The sequence below is a fragment of the Pleurodeles waltl genome, chromosome 6, assembly GCF_031143425.1.
Source record: "Pleurodeles waltl isolate 20211129_DDA chromosome 6, aPleWal1.hap1.20221129, whole genome shotgun sequence".
NCBI lineage: Eukaryota > Metazoa > Chordata > Amphibia > Caudata > Salamandridae > Pleurodeles > Pleurodeles waltl.
This window is the reverse complement of record NC_090445.1, coordinates 962,219,207-962,236,009: the sequence shown is the minus strand read 5'-3', so window position 1 is coordinate 962,236,009 and position 16,803 is coordinate 962,219,207. Positions and strand designations below refer to the sequence as shown.

Sequence of the window (16,803 nt, the reverse complement as noted above, 5' to 3'; positions counted from 1 at the left end):
TTTTTGTGCTCCACATGTAGGGTCTCAGCCAAAAGCACCCTGCTAATAGGCTGTTCATTCTACCATTATATACAACCTATTCAAGAGCCTGGCCTACTGTTTTATATGTCAAGCATTGCTAACTAACTGCATCAGGAACCAACACCCTGTCCATTTAAAAATGTATTCAGTTATGCATTTTGGAAATAGGGTATTCTTTTCTCCATTTTTGAAGTCTTGTGAGGGCTGTTCATTGGTAAGTGACAGCAATGCTGCATTTGTGTCTCTCCTAAACTGTGTACTATGACAAACACCAAATTTGCAGCATTTGTGTATTTTGACCCTAAATACTGAGATTTGAAAATAGGATTGAAATTAATTAGATACATATACTTTCTTGGTTGGAGAGAATGTCCAGCTCTGCAAAAGGCACTAACTGAGTGAAGAACCTTGATTTTGTTTCACCAGATACAGTTCTCCATCAAACCGTAATTCCTTGAATGGAGGCACAGGAACACTTGAATGAAAATTAACAGACAAGAGGTCCAACATGAATCCAAGTTCCCGTGTTGGGCATCAACCTTTGAAAACTCATAGAGGAGTGCACAGTATTTAAAAAGTGGGACATTTGTAGATAATGTTTTTCATGTCCTGGCAGTGGAAAACCTCCAAAGTCATTTTTCACTATGCTGTGGTTGAGTCTCTCACCATAAAACACAGGGTTACACTATAACAACTAGAAGTGCTTGACTTCAGTTTTGGAGAAGCTGGAAAAATGGTTCACGGACTCATTATAATAGTAACTTAAAATCCAAATTAGTGGTAAAGGTGTATTTTACTTTACTATTTTATATTTCCGCCCTAAAACCAAAAGTATTTCCTGCCAGTGTTCAGCTTTCACCTGACCCCTGATGGCTCTTTGTGGTGAGATGTGTGTTGCTTCCAGATGGTGAAGTGGAAGAGATGCTCTGTTAAACCATTCTATTTCTTTCACAATAAATTTTACATTTTTAGTGTCTACATTAAACTTCAATTTTCAAACAGCTTTATTGCTCTGGACCTTATCTCCTTTTAATAATCACGAGATGGTTTTACAATTGCTTCGGAGAAGTCTATATTACCCCCCAAAACTGTATTTGAGCTGACAAAAATTGCCTTTTTGTTCGTCTCCCTTTCAAGAAGCTAAATATAAACAATGCACCAATACAATAACACATTTCTAATATGATGTGAAAAGCAGGTGGAGACTTACGGCTGGTGCAGTATATTAAATTTGCTCAGTTCAACCTCCGTCATATTCTGCAAATCAAAAGTAATATACAGTTACTTTTAAAATTACGGATATGGTTTCAGTATAGTTATAACACACCATATAAAGTAAACGTCACAGACAATCCATAGTCAGAAAAGTCCTATTTCATAGTTTTGTTTCCATCCTTTTAAATAATTTGATACGAAATCCATATCAGTTCACTGGGCACATTTACCTAAAGATAACAACGTTTTGTCTCAGAAGCGACTTCTAAAGATTTAAATAATTTACCACACAGTTTAGAAACCAAACACTGTAATTTCCCTGAGACTATTTCTGACCTCTAGTTTTATCTAGATGAGCACAAGCCATGGGAATCATTTTATTTGCGTGTATGAGACATACTTACTCTTGTAAAAAGCTTCATTCATGATTAAATGTACCTCAGATAGAGGGTATGTGCTAATTATGTATTGGCAGGAGGAAGCAACTTGGCGAATGGGTGTTCCGTGATGGGAAATGCATGAACGTTTATGCACTCCCTCAAATGTGCATATTGTATTATTTGATTCACAAACTATTTTGAAACTACTTCCCACCTTGGAAGTGTTCAGAGATTTACTCAAACCAAGGACAGGATCAAGTTCCTTAATAGTGTGGGAAAGCAAAATAACCTACTTCAAAGTTGGTGTTGGGGGGCTGGCTGAAGGGTTTTTTGAAGGAGAAAAATATTTTCCCCAAGAAGAAAAAATAAAATCAGCAAGGGAAGTTGAACTTGCTCCTGAAGAAAAATACAAGGGAATTTCCTTGCTTGACAAATGGAATTATTAAATGTTTCCAGGTATAAACCTGCATATCTATGACTGGTGCAGATAAACTGGAAAAGTATGTGAATTCCTGAAGTTAGCAGATTTATAACCATTCCAGGTTCTAAATCTCTTGTCACAGATTCTCTTTTTTATTTCAGAATTAGGTCCCCTAGTATGTTGAGAGCGCATCAGTATCTACAAATTGATGAGGTCACATTTGCTTTTAAGAGCCACTGATATGCTTCACCATTTGTAACAAGGAATCAATTTGCTCAGTTGGTGGGAAAACGTAGTGATCCCTATTCAGAAAGTTGTAAGTCTGCATCCACAAATCTACGTTGTCTGATAGTTAAAAATGTACGCCATCCAAGAATTCCCAAAACTTTGCATAACTTAGCCTAAAACGTTGCAATAATACCCCAGTTCCAGGTGTACTTCTGGAAGATCTTTGTCAACTGTTGTTTGCTATAATGTGGAGACATTATCACAGGTGTAATTGCACATGTTGCACAATCATGCATGGTGAAATGCAGTCACCTTTGTGAAAAGGCACCGTTTGTTTGCTATGTATTTCTCACACATAAAGTATTTTTCCCTATGGAGAAACCATGTCCCCATAATGTCTCTTTCCCTTTACAGCCTACCTTGGGCAGGGGTAGATCTTCCCTGATTTTCAGCATCTACAGAGGACTTTGAGAAAACACAAAAACTCTCAAATTTGTTGAGGTTCACACTCTTTCCAGGGAAACTTTAGCCCTCATTACGACTCAGCCGCCTGCCAAGATCTGACCGTCGGGCGGCCGCCAATGCAGCCACACTCCCGCTGCGGTCATTTTGAGATCACGGCCGCAACATAGGAGCCAGCTCCTAATGCAGCCGGCGGTGTTGCGGCAGTGCGACGGGTGCAGTTGCACCTGTCGCGCTTTTCACTGTCTGCATAGCAGACAGTGAAAAGCTGCACGGGGCCGTGTCAGGGGGCATGGGCAGTGCAGGGGCCCCCAGGGGCCCCACGACTCCCCATACCGACAGCCTTTTCCTGGCGGTTCAAACCGCCAGGAAAAGGCTGGCGGTAGGGGGACTCGTAATTCCCTGGGGGATTAAAACCGCCAGGACTGAAGTGGCAGTAAACCGCCGTTCCCGGCGGTGTGACCGCGGTCGTAATACTAGGGATTTCCCCGCCAGCCTGCTGGTGGTGAAATCCGCCACAACAACCCTGGCGGTCCTAGACCGCCAGGGTTGTAATGAGGACCTTTATCTTAGAGTGCCCACTCCCAACCACTTGAGTGATATTCACTCATACTCAATAATATTCCACTGTGAGGCAATATTGTACAAGACTTAAAACATCAATGAGGGCATAGTCACCTTTTGTGAGTACTTTCCATTCATAAATTGAGCCATTTGCTCATGAAAGTCTGTCTTACATAGGTAAATTGCGTGGTAAAAAGGGCCCATCGACTAGTTTTTGTTGGAGGGCACTGAAAATCTATATGTTTGTAGAAGGGCCCAATGGAGTAATATTAGAACTCCAGGGGGCCCCCTCATCACAGTACACCGACTGGGTCTGGTGGGCGGTGTAGGTTGGTAGACAGGGGAGGCTCCACATTCTTTGCAGGGAGGGCACTTCAAGTTTTGTTATTCCACTAGCGGGGCAAATGCCGCATGAAAAATAGCAACGCTTATCCTTGTCAAGACGTTGTGGCTGCCATATTGCAAAGTTGGCTGGATATAACTCCGAAGAGCCCACCAGTGGCTAATGTAGGGATCCATGGATTCCATCAGACTACATTCATCCTCCGGCAAAGCCCTTGAACAATGACACAATATATTTATCAGTCATGAAGTGGTTTTAAAAGAGTTGCTCATTCCTGTTTGGCGTTGTCTGTGATGCATTACTGCAGAAAACAGAACTCCATGACATAAGTGAACAAGGGCTTATTAGCAGGAGGAAGCATAGTATGCAAATGATCTTGGCTTTGTGAATGCAAATCGGGTATTGCAAAAGGTCTTTTCTTTGATGCAAAATTGGTGCAAAGAAACGCACCGAATGGATTATGAGGCCTTGTTTTTGCATCTGGCTCAGTTCATGGAACTCGTCTAACTGGGACCATGCAGCAGCACAATAACATACAAACACGTACATTTGGACAAGGCTTGTTTAGTGTACATTGGGTTATCCACTCGCCCTGAAATCTTCTAAGTAGGAGGCAACTCCCTGAGCATAGCTTCACAAAGATTTGCGAAATGCATGGGTGAATGAATGGATTCATTCATTGAATAAGGCTACTATAAAACGTAATCATTTACGTTTTTGGCAATGCCTGAGCATCACCAGCATTCCTCCTCCCTTAAGAAGTGGGCAGGCAAGGGAAACGACAGATCAACATTGCCATTTCCACCACCACCGTCACGTGACTCTGAACTTAAGGAGGAGGCTGATCATCATCTACCCTAGCACCGCCACTGAATCTAGTTTTTTTCACTATTCTAACAAACATGGCGAAGAATGACACTTTCTTGCTTAATAGCGCAACTGTCTGCAAGACATATAAAGTATTTAAAATATAAAAGAGAGGGCTTTGGCTTTACTTGTAGAAATGTTACTCAGAAGGAAATGTTGCTCAGACACATCACGCTAGTGACTGTTTGGTATCTTATTAGACCTCCTATGGATTGCTTGTGTTGCAATGCATGACAGAATATTTTGTGTTAGAAATAACACACCCATCACAAATTCTATAGCTCTTGTATGCTTTTGATACAGAAAAACTTTTAGTACTGTTTTGTTGCAATAGGCGTTTTAAATGTGTTTGTCAGGACTCGCATTGCAAGCCATAACCACCACCATCAGCTTTACTACTAACACCACCAAAAATTTAAACTGTCGCCTCTACCACCACCGTCACAATTTACCAGTCCTGAGAGAAGGTGGTACATTTTCAGGGATTAGGGTAAGTGGACAAAAAAATTGGTAGACAGGAGCATTTACACCTCTAGTATATGTTGCCATATGGCAGCACCATAAAGGTGTAACTCCTCAGAGAGGATCGTGAATCTTCAGGCCAAATTAATTGATAAGGTTGATGGCTTTGGCTAGTTTAGATAAATATATTAAAAAGTGGTTTGATATGACGTGAAAGGCCTCTATCACCCTAGCAGGTGAACCTCTGTGGATTCAGTTTTTGTCCTGTGTTGCAGTTCCATGTCATGCAATGGCCTTTGGACATTCAAATCATCTGATTGATGTCATTCAGCTGATGGACGAATCACCAGTCACTTTGGACTTTAACATACTATTCCACAGTTGGATTAGCAGCATTTTTCTTGCCCTTCCATTTAGTAGCAGATCCCCTTGGATGCTCAGAGGTACAGACCTCTCTACCTCCACCCTTCTTTTCAATGCTTTGCTGAGACTTGAAATGTGTTTCTCCTGACCAAAAGGAGAAGACTCTTGATCAAACTTCTGAAATGCGGATGCCTTCCCTTTTACCAACTTTCTGCCAACTTTGGTTATCCACATGTTCCACCGGATGTCAGTTTTCCAAATTCTTTTAGTCCTCTATTTTTCATTTTATTTTTTGCCTTCTTTTAGCCCATTACATGTTAACTTGTGACTTGTTAATCTGTAATGATTTCCCTTACCAAGGCTAGGTAAACATAGATGACTCTTAAATTGCCTTCATGCTTCAATTAACTTAACAGTGGTTGTTTTTAACCCATCAAATAATTTTGTTGAGGTTTTGTATTGTTATTGTCGAATGCTTAGTTCACTTGGTCAACCTACGTTGATTCTGTATCTTTGTAGTCTTGTTTTGAGAATCATTTATGCAAACTTGAACATGAGTCTGTAATAAATCCTTAACTATATTCCCAATTGGAGTTTTCCTTGTATGGCCAAATGGGTCATACTGTCACTTTAAATTGTATCGTTTGAGTTTTATGCCTAGTTTTTCTATATCTTATTCTGGGTGGAAAGACTCGTTGACTTAGTTACAAGAATAACTGAGAAATGCTTTACCATGTCCAAAATGGATGCAAAGATGTATTTTGGGCTAAGAAATAGTGCTAAATGCAACAGAACATGAAAAGTGAGAGAGAGTGCTAAATGTGCTCTTGGGGTACGATTTTCCTCCAAATGATAGTTAGCACTATCTTCTTAGCGCAAAATGCTCCCTCACATCAAAGATGGATGCAAGTATGCATTGTGTGCTAAGAAACAGCATTAAATGCAGCTAAATGTGTTCCTGTGTTAGACTCTTTCCCCCAGATTGCATTTTATTATGTGAGGAGGATTAATTGTGTGATTGCTGGTAACTCTGTGTCAATGAGTAACATGGACATACCAAAATAACTCCATTTACTCCAGCGTAATTGAAATTCTGCACAGGCCTAATAAAGACCTAATTTTGATTACAGAATGTAATTTTCCTCAACTCACAAAAGAAGCCTGAAAATAGTATGCTCACTACCTGTCCCAATTGTGTAGGCTAGTGCAACTTCTGTCACTTTTGCACCATTAAGTACATGTTCTCGCTTCACTACTTGATATGATATTACATGACACATCCTTGGAAAGGTATGCTTATAAGGACATCAAATCATTCCTTTTTGCTGATAGAATGTTTTTTATAATATGTATTGCACAGTCCCCTTGCTTTGGACTAGTAAACATTCATTTAATGTGCACTGTGGCAAAGCAGGAATACACAGACTATTTTCAGATACAGGCTGCAAGAAAAAGAGAAACATGTTTTAACATAACATAGGTAAGCAGTTTCCTCTTCACGGCTTCGGTCTGGTCTTGCCTGTCCTGGGCCTTCATGACTCAGAGTCCATACCTGGCTGCATCATAACTTTGAAATTGATCTCACTGTTTAGAGCAGCCTCTGGGCCTTCTACAATGAGAGAAACGTCAGGAGAAAGATCATTACCAAGCAAATTGAAAAAACAGAATCAGTCACAGAAAACACCTTTCACAGTCCTAAAAATGCAACTAAACACAGGAATATTAATTAATGGCGCATTTATGAACTCCCAACGTCCTTTACGAAAGTATGTGTTTATTGATAACTTTCGTTGCATCCTAACTTGAAAGGAAGAGGGTGGGATTCAAAACAATAAAAAGCCACAGAATCTCTTTTAATATGTTCAAGTTGCACTATCAACAATCAACCAATCAAACAGGATTTATTGCTAATCACCTGCAAGGGTATCCAGGCGCTGAGAACATAGTTGTGTCATTATCAGCAGCTGCAGGTGGGTGTTGCGTTGTTTCTGCAGCCGCAATGCATCGATCTCCCAGTCGCAATGAAGGTGGAGTGTCGACCTTTGCTGCGAAGTGGGGGGCGCGTGGTTTATCAGCCGCATTGAAGGTGGTGCATTGAAAATTTCACTGCACTGTGTTCTGTCCGTGGATTTCAGTCCTTGTTCTGCCAACTTCACATCTCAAGGGATCCAGGTACTGGATAGGGCACCACTTGGCAGGACAAGAGTCTGTCAGGAAAATTATTGCCAGTGTTGTTAAGTTCTTCCATCAGCAAAAATGATTCCCCTTTTTTTCTACCCACATTGGTTGCCACTACCTGTGGCTCTTGCAGAGGCTATTCTTAGAAGTAGCTTCTTCAAGTTTAACTGCCACTCAAGATGGTGTCCGCAAATCTTTGAGGTCAGCGCTCCAGTGTTTCTACCTTAGTCTTGTGCTGAAGCTTCACTCCAGCTGTTTTTCTCTGGGAGCAGTGCACTTCAACTGTCATCCTGAGGAGAATGAGCAGTGTTCCTGAGGCGCTTCGTTTCATAGAGAATTCTTCCAGTTTTGAGTAATTAATTCTTTTTCTTGTTACAGTGTGCACTCCAGCTACTTTTTCCCTTCTGGAGAAGCTTAATTTCTTCCTTCTTCCCACAACCTTTCTATCGGCTTTCTGAGGAGAACTCATTTAGGCTGAACAGAATTTCAAGCAACTGCAGTAAGGAATCCTTTTGTATGATTTCCAGACTTGCCAATATATATATGTATATAAATATTCAAAATCTCTTCGCCTTGCAGACTTGCCAGTCTTACAGACAAACCTCAGTGCTCAGACTAATGCCTGGAAAACTGAACCTTGAGAAGGAGTTTTCGTTTCCTGTAAAAGACATTAGTAGATTGTATATGTGTGAACCTTTGAACTGTTCTCCAGAGAACCTTGGATACCTCTGACTCCTGGAGAAAAGAAGATATTAAGTTAACATTGTTCTCTTAGAGAGAAGCTAGTCTCTCAAAAGATCCAGGTTAGGAGAATGATAGAATTGGGTGAATGTGATTGGCTTAACAGTTGAATGCGCATTAGGAATGTACTTATCTATACTCTTATTAACCGACTGCAGGTCCTTCCTTTAAAGAAATCCCAATCAGAAGAAAGGTGCCGGTTACAGAAGCACACGCTGAATATCCTATCTTCAAGTGAGAAACACAGGCTGGAACTGGATCTGGAGACGGTCTCTCTTGTTCTATTCCCAAACCCCTTGCCCCTTAGCAGATGCAGGGTTCAGATAATCTGTAAAGTGTGAGCATACATCTGCTGGGTGGAGTTGGGTAAAAGGCATCTGCTCCTGTGGAAGTTTGATTTAATGGGTGATCTCCTGACAGAGTCTCAGCAGAGAGTCGAGGCACTGGCAGAGAACGTCTTCGATAGCCCTGAAACTTCAAAACCGGAGGCAAGCTGAATCTAAGCCCTTAAAGATTCTTCACAAGCAGGAATATAAAGTCCAGTCTTTGTCCTCTTTCCGGCAGAAGTAGCAACTGCAGGCCAACCCACAAAAGCACAGTCACAGGTGAAGGGGCAGTACTCCTCCTCCAGCTCTTCTCCTTTGCAGAGGTTCCTCTTGATTCCAGAAGTAATCTAAAAGTCTGGGGTTTTGGGTCTTTTCTACCTTTGAAGTAGGCAAACTTCAAAGGAAAGTCTCTTTTGTTTACAGGATCCTGCCTTGCCCAGGCCAAGCCCCAGAAACACACAAGAAAGTTGGAGACTGCATTGTGCAAGGGCAGGCACAGCCCATTCAGATGTAAGGGACCACTCCTGGCTCATCAGGATATGCAGGCTACACCCCAGCTCCCTTTGTCTCACTGTCTAGGGGGGATTCACAAACAGCCCATCTGTCAAGCTGACCCAGACAGGGAATCCACAAACAGACAGAGTCACAGAATGGTTTAAGCAAGAAAATGCCTACTTTCTAAAAGTGCCATTTTCAAACTAGCATACAAAAAAACAACTCCACTACTAGATATGTTTTTAAATTGTGAATTCAGAGACCCTAATCTCCACATTTCTATCTGCTCTCAAAGGGAATCTGCACTTTCATAATATTTAAAGGCAGCCCCCACGTTAACCTATGAGAGAGATAGGCCTTGCAACAGTGAAGACTGAATTTAGCAGTATTTCACTGTTAGGACATGTAACACACATCAGTACATGTCTCACCTTTAATATACAATGCACCCTGCCCATGGGGCTAGATAGGGCCTACCTTAGGGGTGCCTTACATGTAGAAAAAGGGGAGATTTAGGCCTGGCAAGTGATACACTTGCCAAGTCAAATTGGCAGTGCAAGACTGCACAGACAGACACTGAAATGGCAGTTCTGAGACAGGTTTACAGGGCAACTCATGAGGGTGTCACAACCAGTGCTGCAGGCCCACTAGTAGCATTTGATTTACAGGGTCAGGGCACCTCTAGTGCACTTTACTAGGGACTTACTAGTAAATAAAATATGCCAATTATCGATAAACCAATCAACAATACAATTTACACAGAGAGCATATGCACTTTAGCACTGGTTAGCAGAGGTAGAGTGCCCAGAGTCCTAAAGCCAAAAAAAACTGGTCAGAAAAAATAGGAGGTAGGAGGCAAAAAGATTGGGGGTGAACCTGCAAAAAGGGCCAGGTCCAACACGCTTTAGCACTGATCAGCAGTGGTAAAGTGCCTAGAGTAACAAAAACAGCAAAAACAGAGTCCAGCACACATCAACAACCTGGGAAGCAGAGGCAAAACGTTAGGGGAGACCACGCCAAGGATGCCAGCTCTAACAATCTGCATCAAATTAAATAGAGAATGTTTAAAAATAAAGGCCTTCGATCTGAGTTGCACTGTAACAGTGATTATTGGAGCAGAAACAAGAGTGAATTCCTACCAGACATAATGAGATAATTTTGCATGTGGCAGTACCACACCTGAATTTCTGAATAAACATTTTGCAAGGCCAGACCTGTCAGGATTTCTGCCCAGAACACAGACAGGAATACAGTCATTACCTGTGAAAGTTAGTGCTGCGCCATGTTCCCCTGTTAATTCCCCTGTCCAAAGGAGAAAACTCAGAATTCAAAGGAAATTTCACACCTCTGTAATTTCAATAGTGAAATGCATCAGCATTTCTAGTGTACTTGGAGTGAAGGCCAAAATATGTTGGATTCTAATGGTCCAGATATATAGAGACCAGATTAGATGAAAAACGCCATTACCAGCATGCTACCAGCCTCAATCTACACCTCTTCTGCTCACCATCCCATTCACAGCGTGTTTCAGGGACAGTTGCTGCAAGGATTTTCACTTGGAGGTTCTGCCACTTACATCATTACAAAGTACCATGTACTTGCTTTGTGTCCTACAAGGAGAACGTACAGGACTCCTATTCCAGGCTTGTGCTCACAGCATCCATTATGACACTTTTATGCACATATGAATGCACAGTGTTGGGCACTGTTTGCAAGTGCCTGTTGCTTCTGCCCAGAAAATCAAGCTACATGTAATGGTGCTTTGACTCAAGGGAGTAGCAGGGCCAGTAGGTTGGGTCTGAGCACTGGCAGGGGATTATGATGGCTAGGATGTGGCCATCATCCATAGCAGCCAACCCAGCTCTACAGGCCTCAATCCTAGCTTGCACCTCACTGGGATATCACAGAATCCCCTCAATGGCCATATGTCTCTATGCTGGTCTTATTCTCCAACAGTTTAATTTTGGGGCTGTGTGTGTGGCTGCCAACATGCTACCCTCTGTTCTATTTTACGATTTGGTGCTTTGCATGTGGGTTTTGTATATGACCAAATTAGAGTAACACAAAGGTGTAATCTTTCCAAAAATGCCCTGGCCTTGTCTGGGTGGACTGGCTTGACTTAGATGCTGGAAATGTGGATGACCCCCAGTCAGTTTATCGAGATAGAAATTCCCAATTTTTGTTTATACTGGGACTTCTTGCCCTGAAGTTAGGTCTCCTGTTCAAATGTCATGCATTCAGTAGTGTGTATGCATAACAACTGCGCTGGGTGTTGGGGGGAGGGGGGTGGGGGGGGGGGGGGAGCTTGTTGATGTTGTGGTCAAATCTAAAAAAAAACATAAAGCTCCCAATATCCTCTAGTGTTTTTCTGCAAAAAATCATCACGCACTCACACCAATTGGGCTCTCTAAGTATCATCATTGCTCGAAGAAAACTTCAGAAATACAGATTTCTGCTCGATAATGGCTTTTGGAGACTTGAACTAATGTCTTGCTGAGAAATGCACATACGCAAGAGAATTACTATTCTCCTGTGATCCACAAACCGGAACAATGAGTATACGACGCTTGGACGCTTGCAACTGTGCTTCCAGCATTCTTCGAACCTTCACAGGATTACCTGCTAGCGCATTTTTAAATATTCAGTTACTTCTGTGTCTTCCTTTAATTCTGTTCTTCTACAAGTGTTTGCTTGTTTCATTATTCTATTCCGTATTTCTTTCTTTTGTCTGATGTGGCAGATGATGCACTTGCTTCAAGACTGTACTACTGCTTGTCTTCACTATCCATGACCTTTCGCCAGTCATCAACCTTTACCAGACTAGAAGTTTCATTATCTTACTTAACATGTATTCATTCGAGCTATATTATATCCCGATACTCTGCCTGAAGTATTCTCCCTCCATGTAACTTCATCAAAAAGCTCACATTTGGTTTGTCATGCGCTCTTGCACCGTTGCCCGGTCTTGCTTACCATGTCCTAATATTAACCACGACAAGAGACCAGGGTGAAACTATGCCATTCACGTCCTTTTTTCTTTATTTGTTTACATGTTTAATACATTTTGAATTGTTTAGTAAATATACATTTTTGGGTTGTGTGGTTTATTGGCAGTTGGGTGATATGTGCTATTTAAACTCATGGTGGTTTAGTAATTTTTAGTGTAGTTATTTGTTGAAATGTCCGATACACTTTTAAGTGATGCATTACTTTTTAATTTGGGTTGTTGTGTTTGTTGGGGATATGGCTGGGTAGTGTTTGAGTAAAAATATTTTTAAATATACGATAACTGACACATTGGATAATAAACTGTGGGCAAGTAACAGCCAAGGAGGGAACTCGCTGTCCCAAGGTGCACTGGTCAGACCAGAAAAGGAGGGGCTCATACCTGCATTCCCACACTGCCATTGTGCATGACGCACCTTGGTGACTCCCATGATGCGTGACGCGCATTAGACATGCACAAGTGCTTGCCAGGGACAAGACTGGGCCAAGAGCAGGTCTTTCTGTGCCCGTCTGCTGCCAAACGAGGCTAAGCTGGGCCCCCCTCTTAGCCATAGGACAGAAATTTTGGAATTATATTAAGACCTATGTTTTTGTAGTCCCACCCTGGTTTTTGCCCACTTACCTGCACAAACAACATGGTTAAAAAATAAAGTCCACTAAGCAATCTAAACTAGGCGCTGAAGGAATTTCCGTATCATCTTTAATACCTTCATTTCTATGTTCTATCATGGGGGCAATTTCCATGGAGTTAGAACTGGTTGAAAATTGCATAGATGCCATCCACAAGATGATTAATGATCCTACAACTCATTCAGGAAGCCTCCAGGCGAAACTCCTCGCTATATCACAGGAGAGGGGGAAATGTTATTCGTTCAAGAGTCTCTTTAAATGGTCTACAACCAACTGCCTCAGTGCAACCTACACATCCTTGTATAGTGCAGAACCCCCTGAAGATATCTCTATTGTTCGATCAAACAGTATTTCCTCAACTGCACTCAAATCTCCAACCCCTAAACTCAAGCAGAATGAGGGTTAAACACAAAGAGGCAAGGCTAAGACCAATAAGTCAAAAACCCAAAGCTGCTGCTCTATCCAATAATTCTATCACTGTTTTGTTGAACATCTGTCAGCCTTTTTTAAGACCTGCAGCTTCTGCTGAAGGATTTCCGTTAAGATGTATCCATACACTCCTCAGTGAAAAAGTTCAAATCTGCGCAACTTTCTTCAGACATATTCAGGGCGGGCATCGCAATCAAGATCTTATCCCCAGCCTGTAGCCAGTGCAACATACTCAGCTTCGGTTCCCAGTGACCCTGACCAGCCCACATCCAGTCTTCCAAAGCATCTATACACTCAGATAAACACTGGTAGCTCCGTGCAGCTGCTAAGTTTTCCAGAGCATCAGCAGCCCTTAGAAAACATAAGGCATGAAATCTCCGATAGTTGGCGATTGTCCCGTCTACAATAACCTCCTGAATGCACGCCTTACATTATAGTCCTCACAGGCATTCTTTCATTCAGCAAGGAGTGGAGTTGCCCATTGGTGCAAGAGCAAATCAGGTTGGGATAAAGATATGGTGGACGATGTCTTTATGGTGCAAAGGGTAGGATAGATCGGTTATGCTCCTAAGTTCATACAGGGAGACTGTGTGGTTGTGAATTTTAGAAGTCCTTGGTTGGTAAGCTCATTACTTCATCATTTACACTACTTAGCCAACTAATACGCCAAGATATGTGAACTCCCTTTAGGCTTCTTTTACCACCCATCATTCTTAGCAGCTCCAAGTGGCAGGAAGTGCAGGCAAGATTCCTCTCTGACTAACCATTCTTCAGATCCACACTCCCATGGGAACCACTTCGCCCCTATTTCTGGCCTTTCAGACATTGAATGACTGGCTTTGTCTGCAGAGCCGATTTCAACATTGCCATCACCCGTATCTATTGCTGAGCCAGCTTTTCTAGCAGGAGAACAGCTCATTATTAGGGTCGAGCCTGCTTTGCATGCGCTTGCGCATGCGTATAGCTGGGAGACTCTTGTTTAGAAAAGGGCTCCGAGCCCTGTCAACTTCACGTCAGTGCTTTTTATTGGTTCGTGGGCTTCCCTAATTAAATCGGCTTGCTTTAATTAGTCGAAGGCACGCATACGTCATGCCTTTTCCGGTGGCTAGCCCTCCTCAAGCGCAGCGACCAAGTACAGAAAACATGCGAGGCTTGCTGTTTTCCATCGGGCTCGTGGACTTTTTTTTAACTAATTTACGAGCCCGATCTCGATTGGCAGAAGTCGAGCGCTTTACCATGAATGCACTTTTGCCCGATAGGTGAAAAGTCGGGTTAGGAGTTTACGACGCGATCGGCTCTAACACGAGCAAACGCGAGACCCGATGCATTGTAAATGCTTGTTAGTAATAGTACTCAATCTGAAATGCTTTGACCAGGTTGATTATGCTTCCTTTCCTGGAACATAGCGGACATCTGCAAGAAATTGGACTACACAGACTGCTTAGAAATTGTACATTCCTAAAATGTTGTCTGCTGTCAAGAGTACACACGAAAGTACGGGGTTCTCTAGAAGCGGACGTCGCGGATATTAGCGTAGTCCTAGGTTATATGTATTCCTATTTGGAAGGGTAACGTCAGTGGAATGTCAGTTGGAAATTACCGAGTGGAACAGCGAGGGGTGGGAAGAAGGGAATTAGTAAGCTGCAAACCAAGGATTATCCCACACATCTGGTGAAGAGAGCATACAAAAGAGCGGGGAATAATAATAGGGACCAACTACTACAACCACGCACTAGGATGTCTGACACTGAACAAATTGTGTGTGTGACTACCTTTAATCCACTATCCAATAAGATTCAGAAAATCATCAATGATGAGTGGAAAATCCTTATATCTGGTGGTTTACCTTTTCAGCAGCCACTACATGCGTTTAAAAGAGCCACAAACATACGGGACATGGTTGTCCACACAAGACCCAAAGAAGAAAAAAACAATTCCCTGACGACACTAACCACACTATGGGGCCTCCCACCACCAAGAGGACACTACCCATGTGGCAACTGTAGTGTCTGCTGTTTCACCAAAAAGTCAACCACAATAGACCTAGACCTTAAGACTCCATGGGCTCAAAGATCCCTAACCAACTGTAACAGCAAAAACGTGATATATTTGATTAGATGCCCCTGTAACCTTAAATACGTGGGAATGACATCTAGAAAGGTCGCCACGAGAATCTGTGAACATAGGAGTACTATCCGTTGTAAACGAGAGGCTACTAAATTGACTAACCACTTCCTTCTGGAAAAACATTCGGCAGATGACTTACACTGGACGGTCATTGAGCAACTATCTCCATCGTCCTCCAATATGACACAGAGATTGCTCCAGACCGAACAACGTTGGGTCTGGAGATTACACACGGACACCAATGGTCTTAATGATGAGATCCCTTGGTTCACACTCAATAAATGATTTCTCTGACTAATTTATGAGTCCTCCCTTCCGTCCGCTTCTGCTCTATCTTTGTCTTCCCCTTTCCCCCCCCCCCCCGGTTGCATTTCGTCTACAATATCCCTTCTCCCTCCTCCCTTTCTTTCGTTTCCCCCCCCTCTTTTTTCCTTCCCCCCCCCTCTCCTTCCTTTTCTTTATTCTTCCCCTCGTTTTTCCTCGTTTTTTCTTTGTTTTTTCTTTCTTTCTTAGCCCTTTGGGCTACGGGACCGCTGGGAACTACATTTCCCAGCGGCCACTGTAAACGCGAGCCTTCCGCTGGTGGCGCTCGGGCCGGAATCTTCCGGCTCGGGCCCCACCCTTGCACTCGCCCGCACTCTTGCCGGCGCCCCAGCACTGCTGGGGCGCCCGCGGGTGCGGTAAAGCACACCGCGCCATCAACCTAAAGAGGCCCGCCTTTGAACTCGATCACATTCATGCCGGCGCCCCGGCTTGGCCGGTGCGCCCGCCATTACGGCAATCATATCGAGGCTAGTAACGCAAAGAGGCCCGCGGCGGTGATTAACATTAATTGAACTCCAATTTACGCGCTAACAGGGCGCACCTGGAATTTCTTACAGCCATAAATAGACCGTTCTCCCTCAGCCACTTGTCACAAGCGGTCCAAGGAGAGGACGAAGTAGGCGCACGGCGAGCGTCCCCTTTGATGTAGTGAGTGGCATACCGGATCACAGGCAACACAGATAAGCCCTTATTGCTTTTAATCTTACTTTTTTTGTCTATAGTCACTTCGGTTTTTCTTAACCAGTATTTTTCTACCAGCAATAGTGGGTTCCTACTGGGAACTTGCTTTTTTTCCCCCCCCCTATCGCTCCCTCTGTATCTATTCTGCCTACTTCTGTTCCTCTCCTCACTTCGTCTTTATGTTCCTCTCTATCCCTTAGTGTGTGACTATAAGGGGACACTCCCCCTCCTGGATACCAGAGGCTAGCTGCCTCTAAGAAAAGGGTAAGAACTAGAATTCCCTGCAGTGATAGGACTGTCCACTTGTGTAGATATACCCACTCAGTCACTCCACGCATGTATTTTACCTTTTTTGAACATATGTGTTTCGTGCATGAATGCATCCCCTTGACACGTGTGTAGTTGGTTGGTTTTGCAGTGCTGTGTGCCACCAGAGTGCTAATTAATTGTTTTTTTCCCCATAGGCCGCCTCAAGGTAATTCCTTGGGTAATGTAGATCATTCTTTTTTCATTCTCTCACTCTTTGATTTCCCCATAGAG

General features: G+C 42.9%; 1 protein-coding gene across 4 annotated transcripts in view; it reads right to left on the bottom strand.

Annotated features, from left to right (window-relative positions):
* BLNK (B cell linker) overlaps positions 1-16,803 on the bottom strand; it is a 545,638-nt gene that overhangs the window by 362,955 nt on the left and 165,880 nt on the right. For all 4 annotated transcript variants that reach the window (XM_069239783.1, XM_069239781.1, XM_069239782.1 and 1 more), the window contains exon 3: positions 1,232-1,278. In XM_069239783.1, the coding sequence (XP_069095884.1) occupies positions 1,232-1,278 (47 nt within the window). The remainder of the gene's footprint in view (positions 1-1,231; positions 1,279-16,803) is intronic.